Source organism: Mauremys mutica, chromosome 2 (genome assembly GCF_020497125.1).
Source record: "Mauremys mutica isolate MM-2020 ecotype Southern chromosome 2, ASM2049712v1, whole genome shotgun sequence".
NCBI classification, from domain to species: Eukaryota; Metazoa; Chordata; order Testudines; family Geoemydidae; genus Mauremys; species Mauremys mutica.
The window spans coordinates 177056248-177074883 of record NC_059073.1 but is presented as its reverse complement, the minus strand read 5'-3'; the positions used below and the strand labels follow the sequence as shown (position 1 = coordinate 177074883).

General features: G+C 42.0%; 1 protein-coding gene across 1 annotated transcript in view; it reads left to right on the top strand.

The window, feature by feature from the left end:
- Positions 1–18636, top strand: part of LOC123364581 (dynein axonemal heavy chain 5-like) — a 317201-nt gene that overhangs the window by 102421 nt on the left and 196144 nt on the right. Inside the window, exons 31-40 of the mRNA XM_045006814.1 lie at positions 77–481; positions 643–761; positions 1749–1885; positions 7858–8020; positions 12780–12891; positions 13220–13348; positions 14881–15080; positions 15172–15325; positions 17683–17949; positions 18172–18300. Of these exons, the coding sequence (XP_044862749.1) occupies positions 77–481; positions 643–761; positions 1749–1885; positions 7858–8020; positions 12780–12891; positions 13220–13348; positions 14881–15080; positions 15172–15325; positions 17683–17949; positions 18172–18300 (1815 nt within the window). The remainder of the gene's footprint in view (positions 1–76; positions 482–642; positions 762–1748; positions 1886–7857; positions 8021–12779; positions 12892–13219; positions 13349–14880; positions 15081–15171; positions 15326–17682; positions 17950–18171; positions 18301–18636) is intronic.

The following is an 18636-nucleotide window of genomic DNA, read 5'->3' as shown; positions in this document are numbered from 1 at the left end:
AGTATTGCTTAAAATTCTTCTGCTGTTCACAGAAAAGTTATAGTGCAGTAAAGTTGATTATTTGTTTTATTCTTAGCAATTAGAAATCCAAATTAGAGAACTGCCAAGTCATTGCATATTGGAATCAGTGGATTTTGCAACTGAGTCTTTGAAAATGGCCTTAATTCAGGAATGTCGTTTGAGGCAGAGATCATTTGGATTAGCTTTAAATAAAAAAGCTGCCATGGACATGGATGCAGTTTACACATTCATTGACAATCTCAGCAAGCGATTAAACAGGCCAATCAATGATCTTGATGATGTGCGAGGAGCAATGGAAGCCCTAAAGGAAATACGAGAGGCTGAGATTAAAATTGACATGACAGTTGGACCTATAGAGGAATCTTATGCTCTGCTACATAAGTATGATCTACTGTTTAAAGATGGAAATGCAGAAAGAGTTGATGGGTTGGCATATGCTTGGAAGAACCTAAACACACAGGTACTGTAGCTTTATCACTTCTAGAGTAGGCAAAGTACAGTCATTCTTGTCAGAATTTTTTGTGCCACATGACTGGAGGAGAACCAGTTTATTTTAAACATTCACTTATTTCAAATCCTTCTGATTATTTTCACTTTTATGCATATATTTACTTATGATAGGTATTGAAGATTCAGGACTTGCTGCTTGAAGTGCAACCATCCATGAAAACAGATTTACTGAATGGTGTTAAAAAGTTCCAGATTGATGCTGTGGAATTTTACACAGACTATAATGAAAAGTGAGTGAATCATGGTGTAGTACAACATTGTTACATTGGTAATTGTTCCAGAAGGGTACATCTAAGATGTCTTCAGGAAACTAACAAGAGGCTGTAAGAGGCACATTACAGCTGAAAGAAATACATAGTTTCAAAAAGCAAATTTTTTTCCCCACTGTGTTTTACCCTTAAAGGCCTAGGTTGGGCAAATACTATTATTGCCATAGATTCATTTCAGTAATTTCAGTGTAAGATTCAAGTTTGAAATGTTAGATGAATTAATTAGGATTGGAAAAAATAAGAATCAACCAGAACCTCAGCCCAAATCTCAAGTCAAACTCTTCTAAGGTCCTGATCCAGCAAAGCACTTAAGCGTGTGCTTAATTTTAAATGTGTCAATAGTCCCTTTGAAGTCAATGGAGATTCAGGCTTGCTGAATCCTGTTACCCAGTGCACTGAGCCATCGAAGTTTACAGTTAGGGGGGAAAAATCATATAGCTTCATTGTATTTACTTGATGGTTTAATTTTGTCTCTGGCACTAACTATTGTAATCTTCTCCATTGAGTGTTGATTGCTATCTGTTGTAGTGATTTTCCCTTGTTTCATGAAGAGTGAAAGTGAAAATCACATTAATTAAAATATATATTTTAAAATAAAAATTAATGTAAAGTAATAGAAACAAAATAAAACATTTGTTGAATTTTTTGTTCCTGTTAACTTCAGATGCTGGCAGTTAGGGCGAGTTGTGTCACCGGAAATGTAGGAAAGACCCTTAGGAAAGACCTAACATCTGATGTCAAAACAACTATATTTTTGGCCCGTCTTCTCAGATCTTTTGTGATAAACATCAATTGTCAGAAAAAATCCCTCATGTTTAAAAAATATTTCATAGTATGTGGCTAGGAGAGTTTTCCATTTCTTTAAACAGTACCTCTATGATGCTCGTTGGAAAACCTGCACAATTGGTATTACCGTATATGTGAATTTGACTATGTTGATTTTTGCAGAGGCCCTGGTGCGGAAGACATTCCTCCCTGGGAAGCAAGTGATAGATTACAAATCTTCCAAGCCAAATTTGATGAACTGTGGAGGAAGTATATCACTTTTTCTGGTGGGGAAGAATTATTTGGTCTTTCTGTCACAGGTAATGATGCCACAGTTGGAGTTCAGAATGTCGCAAAATGAATACCAGGCAAATAATATTAGCCAAGCGTTTGTGTGGTTGCTGTCTGTCTGGCAGCTTTGTCCATTAAGGTTTGGGTCTTAGTTGTACAAAATTATAGCAGTTGTAGCAGTTTGTATCCAATACCAAACTGGTCCCCTGTTGCCCAGAGGCTGGAGGTGACATATGTAAAGGTATTTAGGCACCTAATGATGCAAGTAGGTACCTACTGGGGTTTTCAGAAGTGCCTAGGAGCTTTTGAAATCCCACTAAGCGCCTATCTGCATCTTTAGGTGCCTAAATACCTTTACAAATCTGGCCCTGAGTGACTGCAAAGGTGACTTTAAACTACCTTTGCCCACCTTCCTCAGGTGCACAAAGAGGCATTGTGACACACCTGAAGATCTGGGTCAACATCCTCAAAGGAATCCTTTATTTGCAGTCACAGATGGTTTAGACAACCCTGTGCAGAAATGGAGTTTAACCGTAGATTCTACCTGACATACAGAAGACAGCTTTTTTGAGAAACGGAGCTCCGAAGGAGATGCAACATGACAAATTCTTGTTACTATAAGGGTATGTCTGCACTGCAGTTAAACAAATGCAGCTGGCCTGTGTCAGCTGACTCGGGCTTGCAGGGCTTAGGTTACTGGGCTGTTTAATTGCTGTGTAGATGATTGGGCATATCTGCATGGTCCCAGAGCATGGGCTCTGGCCTGAGCCCAAATATCTACATAGCAACTGAACAACCCCTTAGCCTAAGCCCTGAGAACCTGAGTCAGCTGACACAGGCCAGCCCTGGGTGTTGAATTGCAGTGTAGACATACCCATAATGACTGCACCCAGGAGACAGCTTATTGAAGATTGCAAAGGCATCTTGGATGGAGTCTGCCTACCTCTGACAAAGCAGCAAAGAATCCTGTGGCACCTTATAGACTAACAGACGTTTTGCAGCATGAGCTTTCGTGGGTGAATACCCACTTCGTCGGATGCCAGAACCTGAGCTTCTGTCTCTGTTACGCTTTGGTGACACTTTTAGAGTAGATTGTCTTATCAATACAGTATTAATGAATCGATATAAAAATTAGTACCCACACTCAATTCAACTAAGGTCTCTGTGGTCCCTGTGTGAGTGGGCATGGTTGAATATGAGTACTAAGCTGTGTGAGTGCAGGCCTAGGGGCTGGCAGGGTTGGTGAGGGCAGGGTCATTAAAAACAACAAGGGATAGGGTTATAAATAAGGGACTGTTAGCTCTCTGACAGGAAGGGATGGGCTACAGAAAATTACATCATGGATAGCTTCTCTGGGAGATGGGGTCCAGCAAGGCTCTGGACCAAAGAGGGGAGGCTGACACCTTATCCTGGGCCCTGTAAATCCTGATAGTGATACTGATAAATGCTTTCAGTGTCAGCTTCATTGTAGTAAAATATGTTCCTTGTCTAGAGTAAAGTGCCTTCCCCAACAAATGCTTTGGTTTAAATTAAAGTTATGACAAAAATGAAATAAACTCTTTATTTTATAAATATTACATTTAGTGCTCACCCTATGAGACGACAGAAATATGTATACATACGTATCCTCTTTTTGGTGCTTTGTGGTGTGAAAGCTTTTCCATTACAAGGACAGTCCATATTTTACTATGCCACAATTCCATAGGAGGAGGGGGTCATATTTTTCTAATAACGTGCAATACAAAGTCTAGCTGCAATAAATAATAAATTAATTTGTTGCTCTGTTTAAAATGTAGATCCTTTCCTGGGGCATTAAGTAAGCAGGTCAAGGGATCTCTAGGAAGCTGGCATTTGTCATAAGATGAATCTTTTTAATAATTTCCTCCTACCTTTCCCTGCAACCTTCCAACAGAGCGCCTCCCTAGTAGCAAAAATGTGATGGATCACAACTGAAGTCCAATGCCATCCATAGGCAGCGAGTTATATGGGCCCGTGGTGCCCACGCTCCATCAATATTCATGAAGGTGGGCCCAGCTCCACCAATGTTTGGGCCCCGGGCCCTAGCTTTGGGGAGCCCCGCGCCATGGGTTGGCAACGTGGAGCGCTCTCACCTTGGGGGCAGTTTGCTCACCTCCCCACAAGAAACTCCCCTGTCCCCAGAGTCACTGCATGCTGCGGGGAGGCCCCAGCACTGACCCGGCTTCCAGGCCATTGGCTGGGAACCCCCACCAATGGGAGCTGCAGGGGGCAGTGCCAGAACTGCCTGGCCATGCCTCCACAGCAGGGAGGGGGAGGGAGCGGCAGGCAGAGAGAGCCCCAGGTCCCCAGGAGTCTGTCACTGTCAGAGACACACAGACACAGCTGGGGGGTTGTGGGGACAGACAGATGGAGCCGGGGGCGGGGGAAAGGAGCAGCGATGGGCACCCCGGGGCTGGCATAAAATACACAGTACAGAGGGGGCTTCCTGAAGGGGCTATAGCAATACCCCCCTGCAGAGCAGACCAGGGCTGTGGCTGGCTCCATCCATCACTCCCCTCCACCCCACAGAGACCCACACAACCCTCTGCCCCCCTCAAGAGACCTCCAATGACCTCTGTGCCACTGTCACCCCTCTCCAGAGAGCCCCCCCTTTGTGCCAGACAACTCCCCTCTCCCCTGCTCCAGAGCTCCCTACAATCTCTCCCTTTGCCTTCCCCTCCCTCCCCAGCCCATTGGCCAGCACGGCCAATGGGAGCTGCACCGGAAGCAGGGTGCCTGCTTGCAGATGCAGACCTGCGTGGCCGTGCCTCCACAGCATGGGGAGGGAGAGCCACAGGTGAGCAAGCCCCAGTCATCATCACAGGCACAGCAATTCTCTGAATATTTAATTTCACTGAGGCAAGTAATTCAATCTACTCTTCCTTTCCAGTATCAGAGGGGTAGCCGTGTTAGTCTGGATCTGTAAAAGCAGCAAAGAGTCCTGTGGCACCTTATAGACTAACAGACGTATTGGAGCATGAGCTTTCGTGGGTGAATACCCACTTCGTCGTATGCACCGGTATGTCCACGAAAGCTCATGCTCCAATACGTCTGTTAGTCTATAAGGTGCCACAGGACTCTTTGCTGCTTTTACAGATCCAGACTAACACGGCTACTCCTCTGATACTTGACACCATGCAAGGCACTGCATTTAGCTGTATGGAGTGGTCTTCCTTTCCAGACAGTTTGTGGCTTTTCCTGTAAGAAAACATACAATTTCCTTGCAAAGAAGTCCATTTATAGTTTTTTTTTTACTTGAGAAGTATATTTTCTGGTTGTTCATAAGCTCATTTATTTTGTTAACTCGGTTTCATAGGCAATTTTAAAAGTCACTTGAATTGTACCTGTTTTTTTCCACTGGTCCATGGAAAATATGCAGTTTTTTATTTCTGTGGGCCAAACCACCCTGTGTAGAAATGTAAATGTCGGAGCTAGAAAAGCTGTGCAAGGGTAAGGGTCCCGTCAGGAAATTGGCCTCAAGTCATTCATTCTTCTGGGCATTCCATTCTATTGCTCCCTGCTATAGTGATAGTGATCAGTGTGTTTCCACCCACAGGGGAGAGGCAGAAGACTGGGTCAACCCTGCAAGTGACTCTGCCTCTAACCTTGTTCTCTGTCTGCTCCCTCTACCAGCCCCTTTGGTCTCCCTAGGATTACTTTTACCATTATTCCCTCTGGGTCTTCTTTCTCTGGAGCTTCTCATGAAGTAAAGTCTGTCATGCCAGGTTCTTATCTCTGTAATGTATTTAATTTTGATGTATTTATTGTTAATTAATGCACTATGGGAGTCCCCTTCAGCCCTCTGTATAAATTGATTCTCTTCTTTCCATATGTTTTGCCCATAGGGTTTTCTGCAGCCCTAGGGCAGCCAGCAATAACCCCTGTGCCTTTGCAATGGGGTGAGGGAAGGGGACCGTGGGTTCCCTATTTATGTGATTTTCAAGAAGTGTTATCATTACTCAAGGTACTAAATGTGTTTAAATGATATAAGTGCCTTGTAAAATCCCAAAGCAAGCTCATTTTCATTTCTCATATAATCTCATATGCAGTATACACACATTTTTCATCAATTATATGAGTTGAAATTATTATTAATTATTATTATTGTTATTATTAGCCAGGTTACTGGGGTTTTTTTTCAGTGTGGCAAAATGTGTGCTATGTTATAGGTTGAATGATTGAATGACATAATACCCCCCTACCCCCAATGTCTGTCACTAAGTCTGGTAATTTTGTCAAGTGTTCATTGCACAACATGGTGGTGCCTACCCCTGCCTTGTGCTTCAGGGGGTCACGGGGTTCAGGGCAGCCTGGGGAGTTAGCGGGGGGCCTGGCGCTGGCAGCAGCGAGTGACCTGGCCCCAGCCCACTCCGCTCCACCTCGCCGGCTCCCGGCATTGCTCAGGGGCGGGGGCTTTGGGGAAGAGGTGGAGTGGGGGCACTGTGGGAAGAGGTGGGGCAGAGCAGGATTGCTCGCTGCTGTCAGTGCCAGGCACCCTTCTAACCCCCCAGGCCACCCTGGACCCCGCATCCCCCTGAAGAGTGGGGCCCCCCAAAGCGCGGGACCCAGGGCGGTTGCCTTGTCTGTCCTGTGGATGGGATGGATCCACTTGGGCATCACCAAAAATTATACAAACCTGCTGCCCATGATGCCATCTAGACAGTAATTTATAAACATTTTCATTATGAGCTACACTAATTCAAGATGTTTATCCTCTTTCCCATACAGAGACCCACCCATCCAGACCCATTTCTTTGTCCTAATCCCTTGCCCATCTTTTCATCTCAGTTGTTTATTATCAACATTGTTTTCAATCAAAATTGTGTATATCTTAGAATTTAAACCATTTGTTCCAGCTTGCTCCTGGGTCAACTCCTCAAATGTTGTTAAAAGTCTAGATAGAGCAACCTCATAGGTGTTCAGAAATTTGGTCACCCTTTTCTTTTTTAGCAAACTCAGGAGAAGGGATCTCCATGGAGCAAGTCAGAATCTTTAGTCAGGTTCTTTGACTATTAACCTGATCCTGAGTAAGTAATGTACAATGAATAATGCTAAGTTTGTCACTTATATTTAGTAAAAGTCATGGACAGCTCACAAGCAATTAACAAAAATTCACAGAAGCCCGTGATCTGTCTCTGACTTTCACTAAAAATATCCCTGACAAAAGGGAGAGGCGGGTTCAGCACCCACTGATGCTGGGGCTCCTGGGTCCCCCACTGCAGTGGGAGCTCCGGGATCCCGCCGCTGGCCACGGCAGGGCAGCTGCAGGGGCGGGGCTGGCTTGGGAGTTCCAGCCCCAGGGCAGAAAATGTCACGGAGATAAGTGGAAGTAATGGATTCCGTGACCTCCGTCACAGTCATAGCAATGAAGTATGCTTACATTTTATTGTAACTTTGCCTAAAAAAAAGAAAGAAAGAAATGTGCCTGCAAATGGCAAGTTTGACATTTCTAAATTTTAACAACATATTTAGCTACAATCCCCAAAGCACCGCAATAAAATGAGTGACTTTTTTTAAAATGGGGTCATTTCAAAATGCTTCTAACTTTTAACATATTTTATAAGATCATTTTAAATGTTATTAAATCTGTACCTCTCTAGTAACTGGTGCAAATTTGGGAAGAAAATATTTTAGTTTTCCTATGAAATTGGTAGACTAAGTGTCCACTTTAGCTGCCTTCTTCAACACAAATGTAAGTACAAAGTCTGAGTTGTCTCTCCATAATATGGTTAGGTTTATGATATAAAGAAGTGGTCATACACTGGTGGGAAACTGAGTAATTACCGTGGGCCAGATTCTGCTCAATGGGAATTTTTTGGGACTATTTGAGGAGTATTCACTACTCAGTGTGAATAATTGTGTCAAAACCTGACCCTTTATGTTTATTAAAACTTCATTTTAAAAAGACACAGATTATATTTTTCTTAAATAGTTTGAATCTAATAGATAATCACAAACTTGCTTCTTTTAAAATTTGGAACAGAATATCCAGAACTACAAAAAATAAAACGGGAGCTTACACTGCTTCAGAAACTTTATGGTCTTTACAATTCGGTTAATGCTAATATCAGTGGATACTATGAAATATTTTGGAGTGACTTGGACATTGAAAAAATTAACAGTGAACTTCTGGATTTTCAAAACAGGTAAATGATTTAGTGTACATTGAAATGCATCAAAATTCTTCTCTGCCATCTTTCATTAATTCATGAGAGCTGATCCTTCAGGGAATTTTTTCAACATGCTTATATATTTCCAACCTTGGCCTTATCTGATATCCAAGAGACAGAAATTTCAGACAGAATGAGGTAGAAAAAATCAACACAGCTGCTGCATGAATATAAATATACTGAACACAATAAGGTGATAAGTAACAATCAGCATGGATTTGTCAAGAACAAATTGTGTCAAACCAACCTGATAGCTTTCTTTGACAGGGTAACAAGCCTTGTGGATGGGGAGAAGTGGTAGATGTGATATATCTTGATTTTGATACTGCCTCACATTACTTTTTCATAAACAAACTAGGGAAATACAACCTAGATGGACCTCCTATAAGGTGGGTGCATAACTGGTTGGAAAACTGTTATCTGTGGTTTGTAGTTAATTTGGAAGGGCATATTGAATGGGGTCCTGCAGGGATCAATTTTGGGTTTGGTTCTGTTCAATATCTTCACCAATGATTTAGATAATGGCATAAAGAGTACACTTATAACGTTTGTGGATGGTATCCAGCTGGGAGGGGTTGCAAGTGCGTTGGAGGATAGAATTAAAATTCAGATGATCTGGAGAAATGGTCTGCAGTAAATAGGATAAAATTCAATAAGGACAAATGCAAAGTACTCCACTTGGGAAGGAACAATCAGTTGCACACATACAAAATGGGAAATGACTGCTTAAGAAGGAGCACTGCAGAAAGGGATCTGGGTACCACATTTCAGGAAAGATGTGGACAAATTGGAGAATGTCCAGAGAAGAGAAACAAAAATGTTTAAAGGTCTAGAAAACATGATCTCTGAGGGAAGATTTGAAAAAATTGGGTTTGTTCAAGACTGAGAGGGGACACAATAACAGTTTTCAAGTACATAAAAGGTTGTTACAAAGAGGAGGGAGGTAAATTGTTCTCCTTAACTTCTGAGGATAGGTCAAGAAGCAATGGGCTTAAATTGCAGCAAGGGAGATTTAGGCTGGACATTTGGAAAAACTTCCTAATTGTCAGGGTGGTTAAGCACTGGAATAAATTGCCCAGGGAGGTTGCAGAATCTCCATCATTTGAGATTTTTAAGAGCAGGTTAGACAAATACCGGTCAGGAATGGTCTAGATAATACTTAGTTCTACCATGAGTAGGAGGGACTGGACTAGATGACTTCTCAAGGTCCCTTCCAGTTCTAAGATTCTATGATTCTATAATTGGGTCCTTCATTCGCAACCTAATCTTTGAGCTTTTTAGGCAGAATTCTATCAAGTGACTATCAACTTCTATTCCCTCAGTTTTCCTATTTTCTTTTATAGGAACCAAAGCCTTCCCCCTCTGTCAAGCTTGACAGTACCCAGACTTGGTTCATAGGGATTCTTTGTGAGGGATCCGAGGAGAAACATTTCCCACAGTCCATGGAACACAGTAGAGCCATGAAGTGAAATCCTGGCCCCACTGAAGTCAATGGGAATTTTGCTGTTGACATCTGTAGGTCCAAGATTTCATCGAGGGAGTGGCCACAACTGAATCTGTAACCCCTACCATTCCTCTGCAGTATGTGGAGTAATGGGTGGTGAATGCTACTGGCAGATCCATTGGATTTGATCCTGCTTCTCCTTTGGCCCATTCCTGTCCTAACTCAAAATCTTGGTGTACAGTGATATGGGCAGAGTTGCCAAAGAACTGAGAACTATGACAGACAAGTGTGCAGACCCTACGTACAGGCTTCAGATATTCTGTTCCCCCATCCGTCACAGCAGGGATTATGGCCCTGTAATGGGGTTGGACTCACCACAGCAGCGACTCCTGCTGGTTGGTTAGGGAATTAGCTCCTTCAGCGGCACGCCTTCGCTAGTGGTGTCTCGCCCTCCATTACTTTTTCAGTTTCCACCATCCTCACAGTCAGACCCATATCACTCCCAGACTGCGGCATCTGCTTCTGGACACTGCCCGCTGGCTATCCCCGCTCCCTGGTTCTCCCCCGCTTCCGGGGGACCAGCAGCTTCTGGTTCTATCCCTCGCCTAAGTGGCTCACTGCAGTCCAGTCTAGCCCCTTCCTCCAAGGGCAAACTGCAGTCTAGCTTAGGCACTCTCATCACTGGCAAGTGGGGAGGAAAGGGGGGACCCAGGCCCGCCCACTACTCTGGGCCCCAACCCAGGGACTCTCTAGCGGCAGCCACTTATTGCCCTCCTCCAATTCTCCTCTACTGCCTACTTCTCTGGGCCACTTCCCTGTAGCCCCAGAACCTTTTCTGCCCCTTTGTGTCAGGGCCCCAGTCTGGCAGTGGTCAGCCTAGAGCTCTCCCAGCCTCTGCTGACCCTGCCCAGCGCTGCTCTGTCTTAGGTGCTTCTCTAAGAGCCAGTTCGTCTTCCTTTGCCCTCCAGGGAGAGAATCAGCTCCTTTCTGCCCAGCAGCCTTCTTATAGGGCCCAGCCTGGCCCTGATAGGCTGCTTTCAAGCCTTCCTCTGATTGGCTGGGTTCTGTGCAGCCGCTCCAAGGGCTGCTATTAACCCTTTGCCAGCCAGTGCGGGGCAGCTGCCACATCACAGGCCCAGAGTGTGTTTTGCTGTTTATGGGATTATAAAATGTATAGCATAACCAAATTTTACACAGGGCATCTGAAAAGCTAATGAAAGTGTTGCTCAAAACAGAAGGACTTTTGTCTCGATCACCTAGTGGAAAAAAAATCATAGTCTTGTCTCTTTCTGGTCCCCATCGGTCTTCGTCCACTACTCTGTACCAGTCTTTTCTTGATCCCTTTACACAATAGGCCTGATCCTTCTCCCACTGAGGTTGATCGAAGAAGAATCATGCCTGAGATCACTACTGTAGGTGTAAGAGCCTGTTCTTCTGCAGCTCTTGTATCTCACTGCTTTATCAACAGTCAGGGACAGGTTCTGATCTCAGTTACATCAGTGTAACTCCAGAATAATTTAACTGAAGTCACTGGTGTTATTCAGGATTTAAGTAGATACAATTCAGACTAGAATCTGGCCCTCTCTCTCATCTTAAATCTCTGAAAGCATAACCTGAGGAAAGCATGTCTTTGCTCAGGCTTCTAGTGAATATGACGTCTGGGGCACTTAGCCAATTCGGCCAGCTGTGGCTGTACTTGCTTTGAAATTGAGTGACAAATCTGCTGTTTTTGTGTGAGTACCTTTCCCAGACCTGAAGAAGAGCTTCGTGTAAGCTCAAAAGCATGTCTCTTTTGCCAAAAGAAGTTGGTCCAATAAAAGATACTACCTCACCCACCTTATCTCTCTAATATCTTGGGCCCAACACAGCTACAGCTACACTGCAAACACCTTTAATATGAAAAAGTTAAGTGATCCAGCTTTAAGTCATGAAAAGCGTGTCCAAAGAGCACAGTGTTGGGCACCCTGTAAAATAATCATGGAAAATCATTTGGACTGAAACTGGACTGTTTTTCTGCTCAAAAACCCGTCAGCTTGCCCTCTAACGTGAGCTCTCATTTTGCTTGGAAAAACTGATATCTTTTGTGCATGTTTGCAAAAATAAGTCTATTTGCAAATTAATAATTAAGGCCATGATCCTGCAAAGACTAACACTTGCATACTTTACACATGTGAGTAACCTCCTTGAAGTCAATGGACTATTCAGATGTATAAAGCTACAGAAATATGCTAAAATCTTTGCAGGATTGGGGCCTACATTTTGAGGAGGGAGGAAGAGAAACAATTTTCAAGTTGTTTTTCATTACCTTAATTTTTTTTCATATCTAAGTCAATTTCACAGTTCAGGGCAACTGCACCTCTATTTCCCCTCAGTGCTCCAGCAAGGGCACCCACACTCAGGCTTCCAGATCCCCAGCTGTGGCCTCTCTTGGGTGGAAACATACATCCCTCTCCCTTCTGACCAGGGTATTTCCAGGCTGGACAGTTGCCTGCCTTCACTGTGTAATTCCCAGCACAGTCTGCCCAAACAGACCTGCTTACTTTCTCTTCAGAGATGGATAACAGTGTAATTGCTACATATATAAGTTACCACACAGGTCTTTCAAAGCAAGGCTACTTTATTTTTAAGGTAAAAAAAATTGCAGAGAAAACATAAAAAACAATAAAAGAACCTACACGCACGCTAATAAGCTTACTAGGCATCACCCCGTCCTAAGGGTTTCTTTGTGATCACACATTTGTCAGAGCTTCATCTCAGAATGAGCCCACAGTCTTATGAAGCTTCAGTAGGCCAAGTCCTTCCAATCCCCTCCTAAGGATTGGGGTCCTCCATGGACCAGAGGTCCTATCAATTTGTGGGATCAGGAAGAAGATCCTGAGTCAGCCTAAACTAAAGCTTTGTATCCAGAAGTCTTTTCTTTGTCTGTTGACCTCTGGAGAATCCAGTTTGAACTAGTATAGCTGCACCTCTATAGAGGGACTTGAAAGGCTGATTACTAAGGAAGTTCATCCCCCCTTGCTATACAATTCCAGAGTAGCACATACACAATTTCATTTTGCATACAATGTACCGCAAAAGTGTTAACTCTAATTCAGTGAGGCTTAATTTAACTCAGTAAAGCTTATCTTAATTCCATAAGGTTTTTTCGGTATATTATGGGATGTTTTCACTCTGTCGCAGTCAGGTGTTTTATTTACAATCTCTTTGTCCACAAATTGAAAGGTGAGATGATGATTATAAAAGAAGATGAATGATGGGTATGTCAAATCTGATATTCCATTCTCTTTTTAGAATTCGTAAATTGCCTAAGGCTCTGAAGGAATGGCAAGCTTTTCACGACCTAAAAAAGAAGATTGATGATTTTGCTGAGAGTTGTCCTTTGCTTGAAATGATGGCAAACAAAGTTAGTTCAATATGGTACTTTAAAGATAAAATTAACTTGATGATCAAAATAATGTTGTTATGTGTATAAGATGCTTTCAGCCTTTCATTTTTAAAAGATCAAAGCAACTGTATGCATGGTAACATCTGATTAGGATTAGTTACAGGCAACTAAAAACAAAATACTTCACAGCTTGATTAGATGAATGGTAATTCTTTTAATGGAATGAAGATTGAGACATTTCCCAGTATTGAACTGTTTCAGTGGAAAATTGCATAATAATTTCCCCCCTAAAAATAATACTGCTTTTTAAATGTTGTTGTACTCTAATGCCTGTGAACTTTTCTAGGCAATGATGCCAAGACACTGGGAAAGAATTGCACAAGTAACTGGCCATAAGTTTGATGTTGTCTCTGAAAGTTTCTCTCTGAAGAACATAATGGATGCCTCATTGTTAAAATACAAGGAAGATATTGAGGTACACATACTTTTGTTGGGATTTAAAGGCTAGCTTTCTGATCTGGGATTCTGCACTTTCAGAGACCTCCATTCCTACATAGCTTAATAGTGCACACAAATTTGACTTTGCTTGTTTGGTTCCTTTGGAGAATGGAATTTGGCAGCTGGTTGTAGCTGAAATGGTTAGCTCACTGCCTTTGATCATGGAGCAGTATAAAAGTGGTTGGATGGTATATAAAGCTAACACTTCTAAAGAATTCTTTCTTCTTATTGTTTGTAAGGCTAATTTACACTCTGGTTTTAGATGCTACTTATTGTAATTTTGTTTGTTTCTAGCATCATACAGGAGTAAAAGAAATCGGTCATTATAGGCCTGATCCTATGAGGTGCTGAGCAACCTCCACTCCCACTGAACTCTGTGAGAGTGGAGGGTGCTTGGCACTTTGCAGGATCGGGTCTTAGATTAATATATTGAGGGTGGTTTGAGAGAATATTAAAGAAGAGCAAGAAATCCACTATTTCACAGGACCAGAAGAGGCTGGCAAACACGTAGTCTTTTGTGAAGTGCACCCAGTACAAATTTATTGCCTCTGTGTTTATTGGGCCCGGTCACCCAGGAAATATGTTAGATTTACAAGGCCTGATCACTTTTGCAAGAGCAGAAGGATGGCAAAAAGGAGAGAAAAAACATTTTAACTTAAATTATATTGTGAGCTTGTCAGACGAGAGATTAGCCCTTTAAACACTGTGGACTAAGTTGTCTTATTCTACATGGAAGGTGAAAAACTAAGTCAAACACTCTGTATGGATGCTTTCTACAGGAGGCAGGATTATTTAGCCTTGTGGAAGGATCAGGGACATCACCCTGCAGTTATGGGGCTTCCTGGAATTTGTGATGATTGATAGCCCAATTTAGTGGATCTTGGGTGATCCACACAGAGTGTCTGCCCCACTCCCCTCTGATACCCTGGGCATTTTAGTGACTGTGCTGCCACTGGTGCCTGCAAGGGGCAACAGAAGCTGCAGATATGAAGGTAATGTTGCTGTGAGCTGTCACAAGGTTTTCTTCTAGAAGATCTAGCAGAACAGCTCTACCCTCCTTCAGGGAGCCATGTCCTCGAGCTTCTACCAAGCCCAAGATACACAGTTTTCACACGGAGGGGCTCATGAGGAGACAGACTTTCCCCTCTTTCTAAGATTTACTGGTTAATTTCACATCAGTAATGCACATTTCCCCCATCCCCAGCACAGAATGTAGAGGTAGTTCATGTACAGATACAAATTCTGCCTTCAGTTGCACTTCTAAAAGTCCAATGACGTCACTGAAATGTGATTAGCTAAGTGTAACTGACAACAAAATTTGGCCCATAGAACAGGTGAAGCATATTCCAGACTTGCAATATAGTCATTTTGATCTATTTTAATTTATTATTCTGAGCATGTTCAATTTCCTTTGAACTCTGAATTTGGCCCATGAGTTTTAATTGTTTTGATAAGTAGATATTACATTACTCTCAGTGTAATAAAACACAGTAACTTGATATTACTTAGGATATCTGCATCAGTGCTGTTAAAGAAAAGGACATTGACGCAAAATTGAAACATGTCATCAATGAGTGGAGTACTCATGTCTTTACATTTGGCCAGTTCAAAACCAGAGGAGAATTGCTTCTGAAAGGCTCAGATACTTCCGAGAAGATAGCTCTGATGGAGGATAGTCTCATGATTTTGGGATCCCTCATGAGCAACAGGTACAAAATTTAACAAAAGAAATATATTGTATAAATATAAGTACCAATAAAATACCATAATCTTTTTTTTGTACTCATGTTCATATAACAGGTACAATGCACCATTCAAGCCCACAATCCAACAGTGGGTCCAGAAATTGGCCAATACCACAGAAATAATTGAAAATTGGATTACTGTACAAAACCTCTGGATTTACCTTGAAGCTGTTTTTGTTGGTGGAGACATTGCAAAACAGCTGCCTCAGGTCTGTTGATTTACAATAGCAATATATGAAGGCACACCGTAGAGATTAGCCAAACCACAGTACCTTTTAAATAAAAGAAGTTAGTCTATACTGAGGAAGTCTAATTATACCATACTTTACTCAGGAAAAATTACCACAGATAACTTCAGAGGGAGCTTTTCCAGAGTGAGGTCTGCAGGGTTGGACTCTTAGGGCCTGAATCAAACCTACAAGAGCAAGACACTTTAAAGTTAAGGCTGAAATGCTTACCTCAATTCACTTTGTATTATTCAGATATTATAGCACCCATTGGTGGAGAGATAAATTCTGGCTAATGCTGTGATAATTCAATCCCTTATTCTGCCTGACACTAGCCCTTATACACCTCATTTATGCATTCTGTACTGTTAAGAGTTGGAATAACTTTTGCAGGGGGCTGTGCATAGGGACATTGCTAGGCCTGGGCAGCCACATACACCTCTACCCCAATATAATGTGACCCGATATAACATGAATTCGGATATAACGCAGTAAAGCAGTGCTCCGGGGGGGCGGGGCTGCATACTCCAGAAGATCAAAGCAAATTCGTTATAATGCGGATTCGCCTATAACGTGGTAAGATTTTTTTGGTTCCCGAGGACAGCGTTATATCGGGGTAGAGGTGTATATGTATATACATATGTGGATCTTGTTCACTTTTCACCAGGCCGTTTCTTGTTATGCCTTTCTATGATGTCACTTGTAGAGAACCTAAGGACTGATCTCTGATTTTCTGGCTGAGGCAGAATCAGAGCAATAAACTTCCATTGCATGCTCCTGCTTCTGCTGGCAGGTTTACATGTGTGTCAGCCAGTCACAATTTGGCACGTGGTATGTAGGATCACCTGCTGCTTAAAGATGTCAGAAATATGTAATTTAATAAATACAAGAATATTCTACACTATTGCATTTATTTCAGGCTAAGGACATTATAATTATATATCTACAGTTTCCATTTTCCATAACCCAGAACATTTTGTTCTGTGATTAGCTAAAGCCTTCTTAGTTGTTAATTAAGATTATAATAAATTGCCTCTTAGGTCCTACAGTTTATTGATAGGATAACTTTCATAATGGAGGTAATAAGCGGTTTTTGCAGATGACTAAACACCACAGCAATGCTTATGAATTTGATAATTGCAGAAGCCACTTATTGTAAGTATACTGCATGAACGTTATTCCCATTGTGCAATAAGAATAATAATTTTGAAAAACTCACACAATAAAGCTCAGAAAAATAGTTCTTTTCTTGCCTTTTGAGGATTTGAAAATTCAGCTTCATTCACTTACAACATGTTGTGGATGGGCCATAGAATCGTAGGACTGGAAGGGCCCTTGAGAGGTCATCTAGTCCCATTCCCTGCACTCATGGAAGAACTAAGAATTGTCTAGAACATCCCTTGAATCTTACTCAAATAATTGTTTAACATTGGAACAGAAAGTGAATAATTGTTTTCAGGAGTGGCCTGTGTGGAAAAGCAATGATGTAAATGGAAACAGAGTCAGAGTGTCAGTAATGTTTTGTCATTTTTAGAGGAGGGTGCTATTTGACTTTTCTGCTGAGAGATTGATTGAAGTCGTATTGTATACCCACTTTAGTGCTGCCTAGTACCAGGTGACATAAGGCAAAAGGCACTGCTTCCCCATCAACCTGATGCATTTCTGTGGATCTACCAGTGTTACAAAGGCAGTCTAAAAACATTCACGCACTATACTCTTCAACAGACATGAGCAGTAAAGTGAATATTAAACTATTACCTTGTCTGATTATTATTATTTATTATATTTATTATTGTAGAACCTAGAAGTCACAGACAAAGACCCCGTTATGCTAGGCAGTACAAACACAGAACAAAAAATTTGGTCCCTGTCCCACAGAGCTTACAATCCTAGAATAAGACAAGAGCCAACAGATGGATACCAATGGGGAGCCCAAGGAAACAATGAGACAGTGCGGGTCAGCTTGATAGGCTGTGGTCTCAGCACCAGCAGCCTAACTGTTGAGTTTTTTCTGGGCATCGCAACAAAGGAAAGTTTTAAGGGGGAATTTGAAGGAAGATAATGAGGTAGCTTGACAGATATTTACAAGGAGTTCTCCCAAGTGTGAGGAACAGTAAGGGAGAAAGCACAGTGGTACTTGTTTGAAAATATAATAAGTGGACAATGGAGGCTGGCAGCCTGGGCCAGTTGTTCTTGATATCCCCCAATAGAATATGCATAATGTTGACCATCCAAAGGACATACTGATTAATAGAATCAGACTGACTTACAGGATATTATTATTTTTCAGCATTTTGGGAAGCAGCAGGAATAGCTAATGCATTTGTAATGTGTTTCAGGAAGCCAAAAGATTTCAGAACATTGATAAATCTTGGCAGAAGATTATGCAGAGAGCTCATGAGACATCAAACATAGTACAGTGCTGTGTTGGAGATGAGACATTGGCACAGCTACTACCACATTTGCTGGAACAACTGGAAATATGTCAGAAATCATTAACTGGGTATTTGGAAAAGAAACGATTAGTATTTCCCAGATTTTTCTTTGTATCTGATCCTGCACTTCTGGAAATCCTTGGTCAGGCATCAGATTCACACACTATTCAGGTATAAATTATGTAGCAATAACCCCCTTCATAATCAGTATTAATAACTGAGTGGAATGGGTGATAAATGATTTCCTTTTGTTACTGAGTTGACTCAAGTTTGTTTATTTGTGGAAAGATCCATTTAGCCTTCTAAACTTGCAGGTTTTGATGCAGTTTAAAAATAACATTGTAGATCATTTTATGGGTCTTATTTGGCTGATCAGGTGTTTGTTTGTTCTAGGCACATTTACTGAGTCTGTTTGACAATGTTAACCGAGTGGGATTTCACGAAAAGAACTATGACCAGATTTTATTATTTGAATCTCAAGAAGGAGAACAAGTCAATATTATTGAGCCTGTTCTAGCTCAGGTAATAGAAGAATATATTATGCTTTTTTCATTCACTACTTTAAAGCAAATCTGTGTTATAAAGGGCTGGCCCACTTCCATGCAGTAGTACCACATCATGCTTCCATTTGAGAATCTGAAGTAGAGACCCTTCAGCTGCCCAGTACAGGGGCAAAGCGCTTTTGCTCCAGAGGGAGGATGGAAGGGCTTTGTATTATTCTGTAGCAACCCTTCTAGTTGTCTGCCCCGTACCACTGAAGTTGCCTAATCCATCACTCTGCATCTGGAAGAACAGGTCAGGCACAACTGTGAGGATGAGAAAATAGAAAAGTGGGAAATGGGAACATCAGCCCTGGGG